General features: G+C 41.9%; 1 protein-coding gene across 4 annotated transcripts in view; it reads right to left on the bottom strand.

The window, feature by feature from the left end:
* The window catches only part of LOC118850023 (solute carrier family 23 member 1-like), a 47,428-nt gene that overhangs the window by 9,130 nt on the left and 14,369 nt on the right, over positions 1-23,929 (bottom strand). For 3 of the 4 annotated variants that reach the window (XM_036759204.1, XM_036759203.1, XM_036759205.1), the window contains exons 4-7: positions 22,391-22,548; positions 7,038-7,197; positions 4,557-4,738; positions 649-769 (exon numbers count right to left, since the gene is read on the bottom strand). In XM_036759204.1, the coding sequence (XP_036615099.1) occupies positions 649-769; positions 4,557-4,738; positions 7,038-7,197; positions 22,391-22,548 (621 nt within the window). The remainder of the gene's footprint in view (positions 1-648; positions 770-4,556; positions 4,739-7,037; positions 7,198-22,390; positions 22,549-23,929) is intronic. The other variant, XM_036759206.1, reaches the window with a different exon arrangement.

The raw sequence follows: 23,929 nt of genomic DNA, 5'->3' as shown, positions 1-23,929 counted from the left end.
CATGAGCCTTTTATTGAGGGGGAGAAAAGAGTTGCTAAAACCATCAGCAGCTTAAGAGTAAATTCAGCAGAGCCAAGAAAATAACAGAAACATCTACAGCTTCGTAAATAAAAAGAACAATAAAAGAACATTGAAAGCTATGTAATTATATTGACCAAGCCTGGGCCCTAAGATGAGATAAAGAAAGAGATGCATTTTTCTCCTTTCCTTGGGAAGGTAAGGGATTATTGATATGAGATTCTAGTTTAGGTTTGCCGGGTTAGGTTAGGGTTTAGTGGTGGTGGTGTTTGGTCGTGTCCAACTCTTTGTAACCCCATTGAAGGTTTTCTTGGCAAATATACTGGAATAGTTTGCCATTTCCTTCTCCAGCTCATTTTACAGATGAGGAAACTGAGGCAAACAGGGTTAAGTGACTTGCCTAGGGTCACACAGCTAGTAAGTGTCTGAGCCTGGATCTGAACTCCATGACCAGTGCTCTAACCACTACACTACCTAGCTTCTCTTTGGATTAACTGGGCTCTTTTTTCTTCCTTGTTCTAGGGGAAGGCTCACTGTGTAGGGAAAGGGATGGGGCATATTTGGAAATGACGAAGATGTCAGAAGAAAAAAAGCATCAACAATTTTTAAGAACTCAAAAATATAGCTTACTGGGAAGATCTGGAACAGGTACAGCTTAGAAACATGGCATTTCTTCACTTGCCCATAAACTGGTACCGGCACAGGGATGTTTTTCAGGTATTGAGAAAACAGTACGATGAAGAAAGTGGTCCTGGAATGGAAGGAAGTCAAACTTGGGTTACTGCTGTTTATCATGAACAGATTTCAGATCTTCCTAAGGATGTCCACTCTCCCAGCTGCTTCCTTTTCCCTTCTACTACAGCCCCCTCTTTCTTCCCATCTAGACTACTGGTATAACCTCCTAAGTGATTTCTGTCCTTTCCACTTCATCCTTAATATTACTTACTGCCTGAGTCATCCTCCTAATGCATTGCCCTGACCATGCCATTCCTCTACTCAAAACCTTCAATGGCTCACCATTATCTACCAAATAAAAGAGAAACTGCTGACCCTGGTAGCTGAGGCCCCCTACAGTCTGGCTCCAAGTGACCTTTCCAGTTCAATTTCATGCTGCTTTCCTTCCTATGGAGAGTTGGCCCCAGAGCCAGGAAGATCTGGGGTTAAGTCCTGTCTCTCACAAATACTGGCTTTGTGACCCTAGGTAAGTCACTTAATCTCTCAAATGCTCCCAGCACCTCTTTAAGACTGTAAATTCCACCTGCTTTGGTGGAAGGAATGACCTTATGCAGGATTTCCTCCACAGGTGCAGTATCTGTTCCTACTCCTCCCCTGACTCCAGGTTCTCTATATCCTGGTCAAATTGACTACTCTTCTCCCCTATTTTGTGCTATTTCTCAGAGCTGGAATACATTCTTTTCACTCTCATCTCCATATATTAAAATCTCTCGTTTCATTCACGGCCCAGCTCAGGGCCCTCTCCATGAAGCCTTTTCAGCAGCAGATTTGGAATCAGAAAACCTGGATTGTAATTCCAATTCTCCTACTTCCTACCAATGTGACTTTTCTAGGACTCAGTTTCCTTTCATGTAAAATGAGAGGGTTAGATCCTCAATGACTCTTAAGTTCCCACCCAGCTCTCCTCCTAAGATCCTGTGAAAAGCAATATCAATAAATCATCAAACATTTATTAAGCACTTTCTGGGGGTGCAAAAAAAAAAAGCAAAAACAGTTCCTGCCCTCAAGGAGTTCACATTCTAATGAGAAGATAACATATACATTAGCCTGTACATATAAGATATGTGCAGAATAGATGGAAGACAGTTGTAGAGGGGAAGGCACTGCTAGTTAAAGGAATGGATAAGACCTATAAGAGGCAACTCTTAAGCTGAGTCTAAAAGGAAGCCAGGGATTAAAAGAATAAAGATTAGGAGGGAGAACATTTCAGGCATGGGGACAGCCAATGCAAAGGTGGGGAGGTGGGAGATTTAGCACTATGGGTGCAACTGCAGTTAGGCCAATATAACAGGACATTGGGAGCAGCAATGTATAAAGAAAACATCAAAGGAAAGCAAGGGGGGCAAATGGCAAAGAGCTTTAAATGCCGTATTGGAAGATTATACTTGATATTAGTGGTAATAGAGAAACATTGAAGTTTGCTGAGTGTGGAGGGGATAATAAGGTCAGACTACACTTTAGGAAAATCACTTTGGCAGCTGTGTGGAAATAAGGAGGTTTTGTGTCTTTGATTCTATTTCTATCTGAAGCAGCTGTGATTGGCACATAGTAGATAACTGATAAGTTCATGTCAGTTGGTTGATTGGTTGATTGACTGATTGGAGAGGGATGTGAGGCACCAAGGCCAATTAGAAGTCCAGGGGTGAGGTGATGAGGGTGAGTGCTAAGGTTATGGCTGTACATAAGAGATTTTGTGATGGTAGAAATGACAAGACTTGACAACAACTGGATTTGTGGGGTAAGAAAGAGTGAGGAGCTGAGGATGACACTGCTATTCTGAGCCTGGGTGACTAGGAAGAATGGTGGGGCCATTGGCAATAACAGATAAATATGGAAGATGGCTGAATGGGATGTGAGTAGGGAATAATGAATTCTGTTTTAGATATATTGAGTTTGACATGCCTGTGGAATATTCACTTTTTTGTGAGACAGTCAAGGTTAAGTGACTTTCTCAGGGTCATATAGTTAGTAAGTGCCAAGTATCTGAGGCTGGATTTGAACTCAGGTCCTCCTGATTCCAGGGCCAGTGTTCTATCCACTGCACCACCTAGCTGCCCCTTGTAATACCTGCTTTTAAATGTCTAATGGCAGTTGATAATTTGGGACTAGACCTCAGAAGAGAGACTAGGGTTAAATATACAGACATGGGAATCATTTGCTTAGAAATAATTTAACTTATGGGAACTGATGACATCACTGAGAGAGACATCACAGAGAGAAAAGAAAAGAAGGCCCAGGACAGACCCTTGGGGCATACCCATAGTAGACATAGATATAGACATAGACATAGACATGGAGACAGAGACAGAGACATAGACGAAGATTAGCAAAGGAGATTTAGAATGAGCAATCAAGTATCACAAAAACCCAGTGGAGAGAGTATGCAGGATGAAAAGATGTTCAACAGTGTCTAATGCTAGAGGGGACAGGGAGAATGAAGATCGAGAAAATGCTATTAGATCTGGAAATAAAGAGATCTCTGGTGACTCTGAAGAGCAGTTTCTATTGCATGAGGAGCTGAGAAGCCAAATGGTTTAGAAGAGAACGAGAGCATACAGTGTGCCTCAATCTGCGGGAGGGAGGGGAGCAGGGTGGGGAATAAAATCTGGAACTCAAAATTATGTGGAACTGAGTGTTGTAAACTAAAAATAAAAAATCTTAATTATTAAAAAAAGAGAGAATGAAAGGACAGGAAGGGGAGGGACCAAATGCAGATGACTTTTTCAAGAAGTTTAGCTGAGAAAGGTAGAAGAAATATAGGGTGGGGATGGTAGTACCAATTGAGAGGTTTGGGGTTTTGTTTTTGGTTTTTAAAAGATGGAGGAGATTTGGGCTTGTTTGTAGGCAGCAGGGAAGGAACTAGTAAATAGGGAGGCATGGAAAATTAGAGAGGAGATAAAGATGATGGTGGGGCGAAATGCTATAGAAGAGGGACATAAGTGCATGCAGGGTATATATTGAGAGATTGGCCTTCACAAGTAGAAAGGCCATCTCTTCATCAGAGACTAGAGTGAAGGAGACAGTGGGGGATGTACGTTACTAACGCAATTGGCTCTGCTAGTTATAACCGGGAACTAATGAGGCCAAGGTCAATGAGCCAGGTGTCTAGAATGGTTATTCCTTGCCATGAGCTGTACCCCTGCCTCTGACCAGATGTCCTATAAGTGAGGACCACTGTGACAAGAGAGATACGAGAGAGTATGTGGCCATGGTCTCTTCAATGCCTTCTCCACTGATGGAAAAGTCACTCACAGGGTATGTCTTCCTGGCTATAGGTAAGCACCATCCACCTGGTATCTGAAGGACAACATTGCTAATACTCTCTGTTACATACATCAGAACCAAGGCTATTTAAAGGATTCCCATGGGGAAGAGGGATTAGACACAATTTACTTCGCCCCAGAGGGCAGAACTAAAAGCAAAGCAGGGAGAAGTTGGAAAGACAAATTTAGGTTTGACATAAGGAAAAGTTTTTTAACCATTAGTGTGGTGCAAAAGTGGAAACGGGCTACTTTGGGAGGGAGTGGATTTCCCTCCCTGCACTTCTTCATTCATGATCTTAAATCAAAGTCTCAGGTGCCTCATCAGGTATGTTGCAGAGAGGGGATTCTTTTTCAGGTCTGAATTGGACTAGATTGACCGCTGAACTCCTTTCCAATTTTGAAATTCTGTGATTCCATCAATTATTAGTTTAAATCAGAGCATTAATGAACTATAGTGACTACTGACCCAAGGTGATTTTCTCAGTAGATGAAATTCCAGGTTCATCCCAAAAGGAGCTGGTTTCTCCAGGGAACACTTACATGGCAGAAATGCCCCAGTGAATCCCAGCATTACTCCCTGCAGAGTCAAAAAGCGGCAAAGTCACAAGAGTGATGGTTGGGGCAATGGTCAGCGGGCCAATGAAGCGCATCAGGAAGCCAATGAGGCCAGAGAATCCCACGATGATCTGGACACAGGAAGCTACCATGATGGCACCTTGTAACTGAAAGAGAAGAGCTATACTTTGATATTTCTTGAACAGCATCAGGACTGAATGTTTTAGAGCCCCAGTCTACTAATCCCCACTATAAACTCCATTTCTTAAGCCAGTAAATCAACAATTTCTAGACCATGGATGTCTTAGGGTTTAGGTGGTGCAAAGCTGAAATTTACAGAACTAGTGGAAGGGCACCACCAGGAAGAGACTATGTGGCTTAATTAAATTGAATATGAGCAACTCTGCTGAGTCCAGATACAAAAAAGATGGACATGAGAAGACAGAATTTCCTGATTTGGTGGAGGGTAGGTGCATGGCCATATTTCATTGGTGGTGTGGTTTGTCTTCTTGATTATCATAATGAACAAGCCTAGTCACGTGACCTCTGAACAATCAGGATTCTAACTTCTTAGAGAGACACCATGATACCTAAGCAATGACAAAGTTCCATTTGGTTCAATGGAGGGGCAGCCTAGTGTAGTAAATAGAACAGCTGGATTTGGCGGCTGCAGCACCTGGGCTCAAATCTCACCTCTGACATTTACTATGTGACCATAGTACTGAATAGCTCTACACCTGGCTTTTCTCATTTCTCATTTGTAAAATGGCGGTTGTAATAATACCTCTACTACCTACCTTGTAGTACTGTTTTCTAAGTTTTATGTACAGCACTTTGCAAACTTTAAAATGTGATATAAACATCACCTATTAAGATTATCATTCAATCCAATTCAACCAAAAATTGCTAAGTACCTACTATGCACAAGACACTGTGCTAAGTTTTTAACTTTTCCTGGCCTGGTCAAAGAGTCAAGAGGAAGATCAAAAGGAGATCATACTACTACTTGAGGGTATGCAATGTGCTTGTTGCTGTAGCAGATATATACATAGGGACTAAACCTGTCATTTCATTGGTACAGGGAACTCTTGGATAAAGAAACTCCTTCTTTCAGTGCAGGAAGGTACCTTCTCTGCAATCTACAGTCTTAGAATATTGTCTAGAGCTCTCTGAGGCTAAATTACTTACCTAGGGACACACAGCAAATACGTGTCATAGGCAAGACTTAAACCCAGATCTTCCTGATTTCTAGTCCAAGTCTCTAACTACTCTTCCACAGTGCCTCTCATTAGGTATATATACATCTCAGTTACAGATACACAAGGGCCTAAATGTAGTTACTCTCGTATTTCTCGGTCAGCTAAAAGAGATTTACAAAATTTTACTTAGGAGTCTGGAATTTAAAGTACCCCACCACACATAATCTCTGTTCTATAACATATGACCTAATGACCTATAAGAACCCAGGCATCCAGGCTGCAGATTAGGGAGGGCAGTCACGAAGCAACCAGAAAAGCAAGTTTCTCTTTCCCACTCCATTGGAGTAGGAGTCTACCACTGTCACGAGTAACTCTATTACAAGTTAGGATCGGTCCATGTTCCCACAAACCTCAGCCCTAGGCCCAAACCAAGTCAATCCAGTGTCCATTTCTCAATACCAACCTGCTCTTGTGTTAGAGAATGGAGCAGAAACAAACTACTGAGGATAAAACTATAAAAGAAAATTTTTCCATATTTACATCTCATTCTAGCTACCAATACCAGATTAGATATAATCATGGGCTCTGTTCCAGCATTAGGTCAGCCATCTGGCCTTGAGATATGCTGGAAGAAGCTCAGTAAACCATCTCCATTGTCCACTGGAGAAAGTCTTCAGAAGATTAAGTTTGTTGGATCCTTTTGAGGAAGGGGGAAAGAACAAATGGGTTTCTCTTGACCATCCCCCATAATGTCTTTCTCTCATCTTTTATTTTTGCTCATAATTAATGTCCCAAAATGACTTTGAATAGCTCCAGATAGTTTCTTGCACTGGGGCAAGTCTCCTCTAGACCCTTACAAATAGATACACCTATCTATACATTGCCTACATACATACATACACCTATCTATACATCTACAAATTTTTACATATAGGCCATAGCATCATATATGCCCACTTTAACCCTAGATATGGCCAATGTAACCTCGAGTTGACATTTCTCTATACAATCCCAATACTCCCACCTGTTTCTACCTATTTCTCTGGATTGCCTAGAAGAAACCCTGAGAAAAAGTATGCCAATCTTTTGAACCATTGAGATGAAAAGTATAAAAGTTTTCAAAGTATTTCAAAGTATTCAAAGTATGGCATTTCGCTTTTGATGGTCTCTCTGGCAGTTCCTTCTTCCTTCTCATTTTTAGCTCTCCAATCACCACCAGCACCAACATTCCCCGAGCCAACTCTTGGCATTTTCTCTCCACAATTACCTCTCGGATCCTCTTCTGCCATTCGTCAATGAATTCTGGAGAACTGACATTCACCTGTGTGGCATTGAGAGTCCACTCAGGGCATTTCCAGGCAGGGAGAGAGAGCATGGCCAAAGATGGGGCCACAAAGGTAAAGGTCCCACCCTGGAGAATAGGCAACCTGGAATAAGAGGTTAACAATGGGGTTATTTAACTACATTTTCTAATTTAGCTAGGAAGGAACGTCATCTTTGGCTGGCATGATGACTAGTTTGAGGATTGGTTTTATTATTATCATTCAACCCAATTCAATCAAAAAATTGTTAAGTACCTACTATGTGAAAGACACCTTGCTAAATTTTTACATTCCCCTGTAATTCTCTTTGTCAAAACATTCTGGCCCGGTTCCTTTAATCCTGTCCAGTTGGTGGGGAAAAAAAACACTAGACTGACATATTTGAGTTCACGTAACAGAATCTCAGACTTGGAAAGAACTCAAAAAGTATCTAGTCCAACCCTGACAGCACAGAAATCTCCTTGACAACATTCCAACAAACACTCATATAATCTCCATTGAAGATTTCCAGTCCTTGAAAATCTACTCCCTAACTGTCCTTTTGTTTTTTGGATAGCTACATTTATTAGAAAGCTTTTCCTTCTATTGACTCAAAGGCTGTGTTCCTGAACCCATTGCTCCTAGAGTTCTGAGCTTGCCATTTATTAGCAGAATGACCTTGGACAAGTCATTTAATTCTTTTTCATTTTTAATTCATTTCTGAGCCTTGATTTCCTTACATGTAAAGTGGGGATAATTATACTTGTATTAGCTACCTTCAGAGTTGTTGTCTGGATTAAATGAGATAACTGGCTAAGAATGAGCCCATAATTATAAGGAGATAACAACCTGAACCTAGATAGTAACTGAATACCAATGACAAAAGAGAACAAAGGTTGCTAACTCTATCTGGTCCTACCAGAGTTGCTAAGCGCCTCCTTAAGACTTGTTAAAGCTTCTGCTAGGGTCAAGATGGAGTTGAAAGATACTTTCTCATCCTGATGTAAATATCAAAGTAGCATGGGGTAATTCCTAAAAAAAAGGTGTGGAGTGGGGGATCGTTGGGAAAAAAATGATCTTGAGAAATTTTTTTTCTGTGCTTGTCACAGCTGGCTATGGGCCTAACAAAAGAGCTGAAAAGAAGTTAGAAAATGATAACACTCCCTTTGAGGAAGAAGAAGCTTCAGCAGCTAAACATAGCTCCAGTACATGGCAGTACAGCTCAGTGGAGAAAAGGCAGTGGAATCACATGGGAATAGCAGATATAGGGTGGAACAAATCAGCAATGAGTTATGAATCTAAGAGGCACTTTAGCTGAGATACAACACTAATAAAATGATTTGGGGGAAGGAGATGAGGGAAAGGAAGGGAACACACATTTATTTAGTGCCTACTAAATAAAGTCCAGTGAGCTGCTTACAGTTGCATTAATGATATGTTTGCATTTGCATTCCAAGGAGTATCATCACTTTTTAGAGGTGGCAAGTGGTACAGCATACAGAGAACTGGGCCTGCAGTCAGGAATACCTGAATTCAAATTAATCCTCAGATAAAATGAGGAAAATGATAGCACCTACCTCCCAGGGCTGTTGTGAGGATCAAGTGAGATAATATTTATAAAGTGCTTGGCACAGTGCCTGGCACATAGTAGGTGCTTAATAAATATAATAAATATTTGTTTTTTCTCCTTCCCCTCCCCTATCCAAAATATGAATTCCTACTCCAACAGATAATTTTACACCTCTACTAAAATACATTCAGTGATGGTGTTCTTATTACCACACAAGACAAACCATTCCACTGAAGTACAGCTATTTCTGGTTTTTTTTTTAAATTCTTCTTTATACTTATAATTTATAACATTGTGTAGCTTTCATCTATGGTCCTCATCCTACCCTAGAACTACACAAGGTAAGCCACCTGCCCTTTCCTATGACAGCCCTTGAGATATCCCATTTTCCTTTTCCTCACAACTGCAGTTGTGAGGAAACCCCCTTTTAGATTTGTTCTAGTTTGTTAAAGTCCATATTAAGATTGAACCACACAGCTAGAAAGGGGGCCAGAAAAGCAAATGCCCCATACTGGAGAACGAGCAGCCTAGATGGGTGGGAAAGAATGCAGGGGAAAAGATATTGTCTAGTGAGAGTATGGTCTAGGATGATGGCTCCCAATGTGAAAGCCAAAGATCAATGGTGGCCTATGCCAGTCTCTCAGTTGGCCCATGTCTGAAGCTGTTATCTGAGTGAAGATCCCATTGAGAATAGGGGAGGAACCGGAGCTGTTTAGGGTACTTTACTCTAGTACTTTCAAAAATCTGTGATTTTACCCCCTCCACCAATTCAGATAGAAACCACTCTACTCCTGGGTAAATGGTTGAATGAATTTTTGTGGACAAAAAAAATTTCCAGTAAAACCTGTCACAGTATGTGCACTGCTGGCAAAGCCATCAAGAACCCTTAATCACCACCGTACTACAACAACACAATCAAATTTTAATGGAGACTGGGCAAATTCGGTTTTGGTAATCCACCAAACACAGGTTGAGAATAGAGGAGCCAATAACTCCAAAGAGAACAAAGAAAGAAGAAAACGGCTCAGAGGTAGAAGATCATTTACAGTAGCTCTTTTTTGTCATAGCAAATAATTAGAGACTAAAGGAGTACCTATCTAATGGGCAACTCCAAGTAAGTTTTTTTTTTTAAAGAAAGAATTAGAATGTAATAGACCAAGTCACACTGTGCCCCCTACTAGCTATCTGACCTCAGGCAAAACATTAATTATGATATGTTAATGTAATTGAATATCATTGTACCATAAGAAATGATGAAATGGACAGTTTCAGAGAAATCTGACAAGACTTGTATGAACTGATTCAGAGTGAAGTAGGCAGAACCAAGAAAAAAAGTTATGTTACAACAGTAACATTATAAGGAGAAACAACTTTGACAGACTTGAGAACTCAGATCAATGCAATAAACAATTACTATGCTAGGACCAATGATGAAGGAGGCTACCTACTTTTTTCTTGATAGAGAAGTGATAAACTCAAGATGCAAAATAAGGCATACTTTTTAAGATACAGTCAATGTGGGAATCTGTTTTCCCTTGACTGAATATCAATTAAAAGTCAAGTGAACCACAAGCATTTATTAAGCACTTGCTATGTGCCAGGCACTATGCTAGGCTCTGGGGACACAAAAAAAAGGCGAAAAACAGTCCTTGCTTTCAAACAGCTCAGTCTAATGGGGGAGACAACTTGCAAAAAACCATGTACAAAAAGATAGATTGGAGATGATCTCAGATGGAAACCACTAAGATTAAATAAGCCTAGGGCTTTATAGTTCTTTTCCAATGGGGACAAAATGGGGTGGTAGAAGGGTGAAAGTGGATAAGGATAAAGTAGTAAAAAGAAAGAAGAAACGATGGTCATTAAAGCATCTCTTTTTTTAATGCAGAGCAGAGAACAGAAGGAAGGTTAGAAAGAAGCAAAGGCAAATAGGACATCTTTGAAAGCTTCAGACTGAACTTACCATGTACTTAAAAGCAAGTTGTACATTATTGAGATCCGCACTATCATGCATAATCTTCTTTTTCTGTTCTAATATGTATGTGGAAACACCCATTTTATCTGATGTTTGTTAAGTTCAGAACACACATATACATATATGCACATACATGTGTATGTAAATATATGCACATGTGTACATATGAGTATACACACATCTGTGTGTTTTAATGGGCACAGAAAAGATCCAACTTACTACCAAGGCCTGACAATGCTTGAGACCTGGTGGAATTCAGGATTTTATTAATGAACTGCTATATAAACTAACAAAGATCTCAAATAGCAGCTATAAGAATGAGAGAAGAACAAGAAGAAGAAGAACAAGAAAAAGGAGGAGGAGGAGGAGGTGTGGGAGGAGGAGGAGGAAGAAGAGGAGGAGGAGGAAGAAGAGGAGGAAAAGAAGGAGGAAGAGGAGGAAAAGAAGGAGGAAGAGGAGAGGAAATGGAGAGAGAGACAGAGACAATGTCAGGGACCAGGGCATGTGGGCAGTTTAGCCATGGGCAAGTCCTTTGACCTCTCAGTTTCATGTCTTGTAAAATGCAAGGTTGGGCTAGAATGGTTTCTAAAGTTCTGTCCCACTCTAAATCTTAAGGTCATCATGTTTAAGCCAAGTAATATGGTTGGACCTCTGAGTGAGCAGGCTAAGTTAATTAACACTCTGGAGTTCAACAAGGCCATTGAGATATGAGAGATCCAGGGCCCAGAAAGCCCAGTTACTTTACCAAAGGACAAAGGGAACTTTGTTTCTGCATTTATTTCCTGGGTCTCCTACACAAAATGGATATTTGGGTTATTTCAGCAGTTTAAAATCCATTCCCCTTCTTTCCTGTAGGACCAGAAGTTGAGTTCCTAGTTCTTCACTCCAGCCTGTAAACTAGAATAGCGATAACTAACTTTTTTTGAGGGGGGAAGGCAGGGCAATTAGGGTTAAGTGACTTGCCCAAGGTCACACAGCTAATAAGTGTGTCAAGTGTCTGAGGCCGCATTTGAGCTCAGGTCCTCCTGACTCCAGAGCCGGTGCTTTACTCACTGCACCACCTAGCTGCCCCAGTAATAACTTCTTATTGGGCACTAGGCTTAATATTCGAAGAGGAGTAGGGTGGGGTGAAATTGTACCCAGTTTGCACAGATTCATTCACATTCTGACACTCTGGCTTTGGGGATCAAATGTGTGTCATTTAGATACAGTGCCTATTAGGGCTCTCTCATCACTGTCTTCAGATCCTGGAATCATTCTATCATTCTATGAGCCTGTGACAGATCCCCATGCCTATCTCATGGATCAGACTCACCAGATAACTCACTGCCCCAAACCCAAACCTACAGGGATTCATACCTGGTGTTGCATCCATATACAGCTACAAACTTCTAACATTAATAATCTCTCAGCACCCACACAATTTTACCATTATCTAGTCAAACTCACTTATACTACTGAGCACTCCAATGACAATATTAACTCTCCTTCCATCCTCCACATATCCAACATCTTCCATCTCGGACTCTCAGGGGCCAGCTCATCACAGGTGTTCCAGCAGCATCAGGAAACTATCCTTAGCACCCCTTTAAGCATAGCAGGATAACTAATTACTCCCGATATCCAGGTGCTCTCTTAGACTTGGATGCACAGCTGCCACTCCTTCAGTCTATCATAGTGCCTATTTTTGTGTGACTTGCAATCACCCCTCTGATATTTAGTGGGACTGGTGCATGCCCATGTGATGTGGTTTCATTTCAACTGTGGACCCACCATTAATGTGGCTGTCACTGTGCCTCAAGAGCTGAGAGATGGTTGCTGCTGGTGATGATGATGGGACTGGAAACTGGAAGGACCCACGAAGGTACCACCACAGAGACCATCAAAAACAAAATCCCATGTACAATGTTTTGAAAAATCTCACATTAGGGAGATTCAAAAGACTGACAGCGCTCTCAGATAAGAGGCAAACAAACCAGCTTTGTTTGGGGGCTGGCTTCCTTAGCCAGACCTAGCATGGCACCCAAAAATGCCCTCACAGTAACTACTAACCACCATGCCCAAATTCAATCAAAATCTGGTCTCAGGAAAGGTTTCTATACTTAGTCATTTATACCTTATCAAGAATACATCTCAATCATCATTATCTCTTTCACAATGTTAGTATTTTAATTCAATCTCATTGTGAAATGAGAGGCCCTAGAAATTTCAAAGGTCAGTGAGCAGATGTAGGAAGTATGGGGTGAGGGGAGGGGCTACAGGGACATTCTTGCACAACAGGAAGGTTGGTTCATATTCCATCCCTAGGAACTTCCCTAATCATAAATCAGTAGCTGAGCACTTCTACTTTCCCCTTTAATCATGTAATATGCCTTAATGAAATGTGATTGCCCAATAAAATTGCTAAAATTCTTCTTCTAACTCCAGCTTCTTTCCCATTTAATCTCGACATGACCATTAAGAACTGTTTATGCTCCAAATTGTAAAATAATCTCTACCTGGCAGGCTCCTGCTAGTGAGGCTAGGCTCTTTATATCTAATTTATCAGTTTGGTTTTATTCCCTTTTAGATATCAAGGAGAGTCATCCATTAACTATGATGCTTGGAAAGATCCTTGATTTCATCAGTGTGGGTACTCCCTCCAACAACATGATTTACAAGTTGTCTACACTTTCTCATCCTACCACGGTACTTGCCCATGTTTTCCCATAAGTCCTCCAAATGGCACAGGGAAGGAAAGAGGAAAGTAAAGGCAAGGCAAGGGGAGAGGCAAGGGGAAAGGAAAGAGGAGAGGAAAGGGGAGAGGAAAGGCAAGGAAAGGGGAAAGACAAGGCAAGGGGAGAGGCAAGGGGAAAGGAAAGAGGAGAGGAAAGGGGAGAGGAAAGGGGAGGGGGGAAAGGGGAGAGGAGAGCAGGGGAGGGGAGAGGAGTGCTAGGCACTGTGACAAACCCTTTACAAATATTATTTCATATGATCCTCATAACAACCTTGTGAAGTAAGGCTATTATTATCCCTTCTTTACAGTTGAGGAAATTGAGAAAGACAGACTCTAGTTAACGGATTTGTCCAGGGTTACACAACTAGGAAGTGCCTGAAACTTTCACTGCTACACCTACTTGCAAGTCATTTTCTCTCTCTGATCCTTAACTGTAAAATGAAGAAGTTAGCTGAAGCACATGCTAAGGTCCCTCTGGAAGAAGATGCCATGACTTGCAAGTGAATTAAACCACAACCCGTGAGTAGTCCAAGCTGCCCAATGGGGACCCAACTGGCCAGTTCCAGTCGGGCAATTTCTTTCCTCTGCTCTCCTCTCCTCAAGGTGTCATGCCATTACCTGAGGGTACGCTGCCCAAAGGAAGGTAAATTTTTATGAAGCCTACCTTGATATCTTGGGGTTTGCTGGCTAGATTTCTTTCTTAAAGACTACACCTGAAACCCATTTCACTCTAGCTCTCATTGATTGGCCAACAATAGGTCCCCCACTGAATGATTATTTTTGGATGGCTCAGAGTGAATGTAAATAGTTTTGGCCAGAAACAATCCTGAGGTCTCTCTCTCCCAGTGTGATTTGTATTTTTTTTTTTTGATTAACGGAGCCATCCAGGGTTTGGATACAGTCAAAGGGCCGTACTTGAGGACCTTGAGGCCACAGATTCCCCACCCCTAGGTCATCTCTTGGCTCACTTCTTAAACAGCCCTAATCACTGAATGGGAGTTGTCTCAAAGTGAGCTTAAAAAGGCCAAGGCATCCCACTGCATCATGGGCCATCTCCAATTGTCCTGATCTATATCTGGCCACTGGACCCAGATGGCTCTGGAGGAGAGAGTGAGGCTGGTGACTTTGCGCAGCACTCTGTCGCTTAAATCCAATTCACTTGCAAATCATAGCATCATCTTCCTGATGTCATGGTCATCTTTAAGAACAAAGGACAAACCACACAACACAAGATCCCTCCAACAGCCCGTCAACCTGTAATCACTCATTCTTGCCACAGGACCATTCCTCCTCCATTTCTAGTTATAAATCAGTTTCCTTCCAATTCTAAGATTCTGTTATTCTGACATCTTTTCTAAATAATGTCTTTTACACTATTTCTTGTATGAGAGTCTCTGTCCTCATTGGTAACGCGCTACATGTTACTAAAGCTCATCTTTCCATTGACTTTGGGTTACTGCCATATGAATTCTTCTGGCTTTTTAATGTTCCAGGATGTGCAGCCTTATATAACATCCCAGGAAAGTATTAGTGTTAAACAGATAAACAGTTGAGAGAAATAGACAATGCCACCAGAGAACATAAAATGAACCTACATTCCTAGGCTTCCTTTTTTTCAATCAATTCAACAGATAATTTATTAAGCACCAACTATGTGCAAAAACCCAAACAGTCCCTGCACTAAAGGAATTTGCACTGTTGTTGGATTAACGTTGGTGTTACTTCTGTAACACTGAGGCCTCTTTTAGCATTCATTTTCATGTGGACTTTTCCATGGACTTCTCCAAGGATTGTAAGGTCCTCCCTAAGGGCAGAAATCCTGTCTTCTATTTATTTTCTATTTCCTGTACCATCTAGTATATTCTACCAAAGGTGTGCAGTAAATGTAGATGACTTAATATGCTTGTTGGAATAAGGGCTTCATTATTTTTTCTGTGACCATCATGTAACCTAAGGGGATTGACTGAGAAAATTAACGTCCCACCCAACTATCCATCTGTTTGAGTCAACTGCCTGAAGTCTAGGCAAAAAGCAGCCTTGCCACTCAAATTTGGAAGGGGTACTCAGGTGAGAGCCAGGAGTCCTGTATATTATCTAACCATGTGACCCTGAGTAAGTCATAAAATGTGAAAAGAGGGAGTGTTAGATGAGATGGTTATCAAGGTTTCTCTCAGCTCAAACATTCCTTGGATTCTAAGATTCCTGAACAGAGGCAACCCATGATGTGGTACTGGGGACTAGAGTGTCAGAGTCAGATATTGGAGAATGCAGGGCCAAAGAAATGAATAAATTCCAGGGGCCTTAGGGGCCAAAATAAAGAAAGCTCTCAATTTAGGGTTGGCAGAAGCCCAGGCTTCTCCCTCAGGCAGTCACCAAAGAGGGAAGAGAGGTTGGGGGCCACCAAAGCTGGCCAAGGGCAAGGCCTTAGTCTCATACAACCATTGTAGATAGCATAATGTAGTGGACAGCACATAAGGAAGGGAGGAAAAGAAAGGAACAAGTAATTATATAGTACCATGTGCCAGGCAGGCAATTTACAGATATCCCATTTAATCCTCACAATCTAGTGATACAGGCTTTATGGTCATCATCCCTATTCCACAGCAGAGCAAAATGAAGCAAACAGAGGCTAAATGATTTGCCTAGGATTGTTGTTCAGTTATTTCAATCATGCCTGACTCTTCATGATCCCATTTGGGGTTTTCTTGGCAACGATGTAGAGTGGTTTGCCATTTCCTTCTCATTTTACAGATGAGGAAACCGAGGCAAACAGGATTAAGTGACTTGCCCAAGGTCACACAGCTAGTAAGTGCCTGAATTCAGATTTGAACTCAGTTCTTCTCAACTCTAGGCTCATTCTTCTATCCACTATACCACTAGCTGCTTCTAGGCAGCATAAGACTTGAGTCAGGAAGCATGGGTTTGAATTCCAGTTTTAATAGTTATTAGCCATATAACCAATGGGCAAGGCACAAGATCGGAGTATCATTTTCCCTCATCTATAAAATGGGCTTATAATACTTGCTTGACCTACTTCATGGGGTTGTGGTCAGAAGAAGGCCTTACAACCTCTAAGTGTCATTCAAATGTGAGCCTCTATTAATAGTAAAGAGCTCCAAATAAGTGAATAATTCTGGGGGGTTGGCTGTCTAATTGCAGAGGAATCAATTTAGAAGGTATTTTCAGTGTGTTTCTTTTGTTCAGACACCTAAGACAAGCCAGAAATAGCATTCTGTTTGTTCCTTCCAGGAAATAGTTAGCTAAGCACTTACACCTGTATGCATTTTTGCAGATCATTTTGGGACTGACCCCATTCCAACTTCTCCTCAGCGCAGGTCAGGGATAGAGATGGCAACAGGGGCATGTCATTAAGACCTATCACCATCCCTGCCTACATGTCTAAACTCCAGTCAGAGGCAACCACTCAGCTGAACCTGCCAACAAGTTGTCAACCAGCTGCACATAGGGAGTGATTCCCAAATGAACAGATTCCTGGCAGATTATGATCAAAGTCTCCTGGGTGTTGGTGATTCTAATGTTCTCTCAACTTCCTTTCTCTGCCCCATCTCTCTCTCTTGGCATCTGACTACCTTCCTACTCAGTCTTTTGACTTCCCCCTCAGCAGAATGTAAATCTGTAACTATCCCAGGGCCTGACATGCAATAGGTTAATAAACATTTATTTACTGCAATACCTCTCCCCTCAACAAACACACACCTTGGTGCTCAATACTTGTTTTCCCTTTTCTGGGTTTAGGTCTCCTTTGGGGAACCTGCTGCTGGGCATGATGTCCTATGGATGATTCTTCAACCTTCTTGGCCTGTTTCCTGATAGTGTCTCTAGCTCCTGGATGTCTGGAGGAGTGAGAAGTGCCCTGGTGACCAGCTGTATTTCCCTCCTTCCTCCCTATTTCCTGTGAAAGCTGCCCAGGATCTCTAGGCTTTGTCTTTCTTCCATCAGGAGAAGGGGTGGTGGGCCTTGACTCCAGAATGACACAAGACTCTCTCTTTTTAAGATATATGGGTGGAATGAGAAGGGAAGTTGCTTGATTTGTTTCATGAGACAGACCCAGTCTGAAGGTAAGGAACTATGGGGAACCTTTTACATTCTGTTTTTCAATGCCCCTTCCCCCATCTCTCCACGTATGTATCAATAAATATGCCTGTTTGCTTCTAGCCCAGTGTTATGAAAAGTCTTGTGTTGTAACAACAACAAATATATAAATGGATAAATAGATAAATACTTGTTGAATGAATTTAAATTTAACCACAAATATTGCTTTATACTTTGGTGTCTATGTCCCCCTGATTCCTGATGACCTGGATACTGCCAGACTTGATGCTTTGCGCCATATGTCCATCTACCCCACTGGCTCACATAAATACTGGCTCACATAAACTATTTATGCTGAGACCAATTACTCAATTTAATGATAAAATAAAAATCTTCTCAACAGACAAAGACCATTTCCTCCTACTCTCTATCTTCTACCTTTCCAGACTGTTTTTTTTCTGTCTTTTGTAGATCTAATCTTAAAATATCTTCAACCTAAGTCCTTAACAGCAGCATCTATATGCTCCTCCAAAAGCTACTATTTCCATTATGATCTGGATATTCCATCAAGTCAACTAAAGAGAATATCCACATCCAAGTTTAAGAGGGAAATCTAACCAAATGCAATGTTAGCACATTCAAAGAGGCAGAGCAACTGAGCTGTGGTGGGAAGAAAGGTAGCAACCAATAGCCCTAACAAGATCACAAGCCTCTCTTCCACAGTAAAGCTACATTTTAGAGCAAGGAGAGCCCAAGTTTGTGTTCATAAATTGACAGTCACACTGTGTTTGCAGGACTGTCAAAAGGAGGAATAAAAAGAGAATAAGGTGAGACCTCTTCATATCAGAGTAGTGCAACTATGGGGGAATCTGGTGACTTTCCCTGTTTTTGTGTCTGTGTTCTATGTCATATGAATTCCTGGAAAGACTTTATACATCCAGCTATGTTGCAAGCTGCCTTATTTAAACATGGAATATCAGAGTACTAGGCAGCATTCAAGAGATATCACAAAGTAAGTAACACATTCTTGAATACATCCCTATTCTCTTCAAAGTGTATGTGCTGAGGACCTTCACAGTTAGTAGCCGGGGGACCCTGGCACACTGGGATTATTCTGCCCTATTGTTGTGCTACCCTCTAAACCATCAGACAGGGCTTTGGTCTATACCAGACATGTCAAACCCATGGTTAACAGGCCCTCTAGTCTTCTTTACCCAGGTTAAAATGTAATTGGGAAATATTTAACAAAAATAAATAAAAATAGAACATATGTAATGTTAATTTGAGGTTTTCTACATCAATGGACATTCTCCAGGGATCTGTTTCTGTTTGAATTTGGCATGTCTGGTCTAGACAATTTCAGAGTTTCTCTCCAGTCCTGAGATTCTATGTTTTTATTTCTCCAGAAGGCCAGTGTTAAAATACATATATTATTATCTTGGAGGTGGGTGAGTGCTGAATGAGGACTATCTCTCTCCACTAATACACTCACACAGATTAAGTAGTTTTCATCAAGGACAGCTGTGTATGAGAATCTAGAAGAATGGAACAAAGGGTCAGAAGATTTTGAAAAGATAAGGAAGCAATGATTCAGAGTAAAAAGACAGTGTGTATACTAAAAGACTTGGTAGAAAAGAGGCACACAAATACCAGTGGTATCAATATATTCCCTTCCTCAGATCACATCTAGAACGTGAGGGTGAGTTCTGAGTGCTTTCTTGGAGCTTTGCCAAGCTGGAATTCGTGCAAAGGAGGCAACCAAGATGATGAGCCATTCGAAAAGAGTCCCTTGAAGAGACTGGGGGTGTTTAGTCTGAGGACAAGAATGTGGAGAAACATGAAAGCTATCTTTAAGCACTAGAAAGACTGTCCTGTGCAAAAAGAGACTAGACTTGTTCTTCTTGACTTCTAAGAGGCAAGACTGGGAGCAACAGGTGAAAACTGTAAGTGCAACATCCTCACAATCAGAGCTATCCAAAAATGGAAAGGCAATAAGGTATACAGGGAATCTTTGGTCAACACCAGGCTGAAGACGCCGAGATGACCTCTGACTTCCCTTCCAATTCTGAGATCTGGGCTTCAGTGAGAAGATTCCCCTGCTCAGAGGTCTTCAGTGGCTCCTAACGACTTCTAGGAAAAAGTCCAAATTCCTCAGCCTAGCATTTAAAGCCTTCCATGGTTTGGCTCCAACCTGCTTTTATAGGCTTAGTGAATATCATGCCCCTTCTCACGCTACACATGCCAAAGAAACTGAGCTACTGCCAGCATTTCCCTCTCCTATTTCTATATCTCCATGGAAGCAGTGTCCCATGCTTAGAATTCACTCCCTCTTCACCTCCCCCTCTCTGAATCCTTATCTTTCCTCAAGACTCAATTCCAATGCCACCTCTTCTGGAAAGTTCCCTTAGACCTTCCTACTTTTAAGTCAACCAGCATTTATTAAGTGCCTACTATGTACGGGATATTGAACTAAGTGCTTTGTTGATGTTCTCTCCCTTCTCAAAATAACTTGTATTTTCTTAACCTGTGTATTTAGTCTTCAAGTTGGGAGGGTCCTTAGATGCCATCTGGTCCAACTCCCTCATTAAACAAATAAAGAAACTGAGGCATAATGAGGGGGATTGACTTACCATAGGTTATACTGGTAGTGAGTAGTAAAGCCGGGCTTTGAACCCAGCTCCAGTGCCTTTCTGTGCCCCCCAACAAATGATTATGTTCTTTTCCTTGCCTCCCTCCCCCCAAAAAAATATAAGTTCCTTGAAAGAAGGAACTGGTTCATATTTTCACTAGATCTCTAGTACTGAGCACAGTGCTAGGTACACAGTTGGCCCTTAATAAATGTTTGTTGATATAAGAGAGTGGCCTTTTTTATTTGAGTGGATGATTTTTTTTTTTACCTAGCAAATAATATAAAACTTTTAGCAGTCCCATTTGCAACTTATAAAGGACATGAGCTTTTGAGCAGCTCATCTTTATAGAAGGAGACCACAAAAGTAGGTGAGTAGCTAGTAGTCAATGAAATTGACCCAAGGGTATAGATTGTATCTGAACCTCCCCTCCTTCCCTCCCAACTCCACCCTACTCACCTGCATATACCAAAAAGAGAAACTTAATAATTTAAAAAATTTGGGAACCCTGAGCTCCAAAGCTGCTTGGTGGCTGACCATTGCCTAGGTATGGCCTTTGGAGACAAAGATTTGGGAAATTTATGAAACAGTCACCATATGTTAGAGTGAGTTCTCTTACTGAGGGATGAGCCAGGCTTGTTCTGGGAAGAATGACCAAAAGGAAAGGTTAAACCTCAGAGCATCAGCTTGTCAGGACAACCTTGCTCTCTTCCTACTGCCCTGGAGACGGTAGACCCCAAAGAAGACAGAATTAAGAAGTTTCTGCGAGTCTTAGGGCAAGTGTCTCCACTCTTTCTAAAAGCACATAGCAGTACCCCAGCTGAGGATTGCAACTGAGTGTGAAGCTGGAAATGGTGGAGACTACAGCTTCTCACTGAAGAGAAAGCCCAGATTGGCAGTGGAGCAATCTGCCTGATGCAGATGCTGTACCCAATGGACAGATGGGCAAGAACATCTCGTGAAGTGGAAATTATGCACACGTTGCCTTAGCCCCACGCATTCCTTATGTGTGCGTGCCTCATTACCCATATACTCTACACGTGTACCTGTTCTTCCCACTGATTCTGCCTATATTTGTAGAAAAGAGCACCCTAGATTTGGGAGATAGGGGTGTGGATGGGGAGGATGTCTTATACTTGCTGTTCACTGACTACTAAAGGTAAGCACACTAGTGAGGGCTTGTGGGTGATGGTTTTAGTAATATGGAATCCATATACTAGAACCTGGTAATAATAGTCAGGGAGTAGCAGCCACCTCTCATGGATTAACTTATCCTGGAGGTACAGCTGGGGAAGTATCCAAGAGGGATGCAGTCAGAAAAGAGATTGAATTGAAGACTGAAGACAGAATGACCACTAAGGAGAGAGAGAGAAGCTAGAGGATACAGTCTCCTTTCCCTTTTGCCTTCTCCCTCTGAGTTGTCAATGTAGTATGTTTAGGAGCTGGGGAGATGTGGTGTTAATGTGATCTTCCCTGCCCATTAATCCCATTAACAGGTCTCAGGTGAAGCTAGTTAAGGGAAACTTGATTAGGAGAGGCTTGTTTGTAAGAAGGTCCATACCCTTTTGCTAATTAGGTCACCAGGGTTAGATCCTCTGATGTCTGAATAAATGTTTTACTTCTTCTGCCTTCTATTCTGCCTGTCTCTTATATTCTGCGATACAGAACTATATAGGCATATTCATGATCACCAACGATATTGTGTGTCCAAGGGTATTAGTTTTGGTCTGGAGTCATGATTTGGTTACTTCAGCACCTCCAAACACTGCATTCCAGGATGGGTGCAAGCAATGATGATAGGTATGAGATGAGATTGGGTCTAGGGATTGTTTAATTCTTTATATTTCTATCACCAGTAAATAGTAGATATTTAATAAATGATGACCCATTGATTAATACTGCTTACCTGAGTTCTATCAGCTGAATTTGCTCCCAGGTCCTATCCCCAAAGTAGAGTATGGGTGGGGGTAAGCAACTCTCACTGGGCATGGGGAGATGTATAAGAGGAAGACCAATCTAAGTGGAATTTTGCCTTTTTCTTGCTCTAGGAATGGGTTGTAATGAAGTTCTGAGAAGCTTGAGGTCCCTGAAGACCTAGGAAGAGAGACATCTGAATAGTAGGAACATAGAGGATGTGGAAAGGCACTAAATCAATCAACAACCATTTATTAAGTGCCTACTATGTGCTGGGTACTAAAGAAGCAAATATGCAAAGTGAGACAATCCCTGCCTTCAAGGAGCTAATATTCCACCTCACAGTCTTGCAGAGGAAGAACTCATTTTACTGTTTTCCTGAGTACCCAAGCCCACCATACATACCCTGTGGTTGCCCCAGGGGTGAAGGCAGGCCTGTGGGCTCTTACAGGGAAATGTTAGCCTACCTGACCCCTAAAAAGACCTGCAGGAGAGTACAGATGCCAGAGACAAAGAAGATGGTGCTGATGAGGTAGCTCTGGGTCAGGGGATCATGCTGCAGGCACAGGGGCTCGGCCAGGATGAGAGGCACAGCCACAAGCCCACCCAGGGCTGTGAGGTAATGCTGCAAGAAGAAAGATGAGAATGGCATGAAGGATCCAGTGCTGCTCCCTTCCTCTGGACAGAACCAAGGTTTGGTTGGTGGGTAGGACAGAACAAGAGGCAGCTGGGTGGCTCAATGGATACAGCTCTGGGTCTGGAGTAATGAGGACCTGAGTTCAAATTCGGTCTGAGATATTTACTAGCTGTGTGACCCTGGGCAAGTCACTTAACCTCTAATTGTCTTAATCTACTGGAGAAGGAAATGGCAAACCCCTCCAGTATCTTTGTTAAGAAAACCCCATGAGCAGTATGATCCATGGGGTCATGTAAAGTTAGACAAGACTGAACAACAATGACAGACAAAGTCAGGGATGGCTGGAAGCTAGAGACTAACAGCCCAAACTGGTTTTTCCCATCACCACATTCTCTGATGCTGACCATTGTCTGCCAGGAACCTTTTCTATTGTTTGCTGAGTCCTGCCCTAATTTCCCAGCATTAGGAATGTAGTGGTGGAGAACAGATGAGTGGGTTACAATGTGGGCGGGGTGGGGCAGGGGGGTGGGGGTGGATAGGAGGGAGTGAGAACTGCTGGGAATGCAGGCTGAGGGACTTTTTCTTCTGGGGATTTCCTCAGAGAAGTGGATAGAGAGAGCAAGGCCTGGAGTAGGAAAGACCTGGATTCAAATCCAGTCTTAGATACTTACTAGCTCTGTGACCCTATGCAAGTCACTTAACCTCTGTTTGGCTCAATTTCCTCAACTGTAAAGTGGGGATGATAATAATAGTATCTGCCTCCCAGGATTATTGTGAAGATGAAAATAAAATGAGATAATATTAACACAGTGTCTGGCACTGTAGGGGCTTAATAAATACTTGTCTCCTTCCTTCCTTAATGTACAAAAAAAAAGAAAGAAAGAAAAGAAAAAAAGATTCTGAAGATCACATCACAGGAAGAACCACTTGAAACTGTTTTCCTAGTGATGGCAAGGAGTCAAATTGAGAAATCTCACTTGGCTAAAGATCTTCAGCTAGCATTTGCTGACTTGCTGGTCAGCCAGGTTTCAGGGAGCACTCTGTGCCCATCTTTTTTTTCTTTTCCTGAGCAAAGCTAATTCGTCCATATGGACATTCAGTCCCCAGTCCTAGCCTCACATGCACTGCATAGAAATTGAGCCACTCCAGAAAACAGGTTCAGGTGTGGTGACCCCTCCTTCCATTCTCTGTTGCCAAACTACTTTGTGCTCAGTTTAGCCATCATCATCGTCATCATCATCACCACCACCACCACCATCATCATCATCACCATCACCGTCATCACCATCACCATCGTCACCATCACCATCGTCACCATCATCATCATCATCATCGTCACCATCACCATCATCACCATCACCATCTTTAC

Source organism: Trichosurus vulpecula, chromosome 5 (assembly GCF_011100635.1).
Source record: "Trichosurus vulpecula isolate mTriVul1 chromosome 5, mTriVul1.pri, whole genome shotgun sequence".
NCBI classification, from domain to species: Eukaryota; Metazoa; Chordata; class Mammalia; order Diprotodontia; family Phalangeridae; genus Trichosurus; species Trichosurus vulpecula.
Note: the sequence above shows the minus strand (reverse complement) of the source record. Positions and strands in the feature narration are given on the sequence as shown.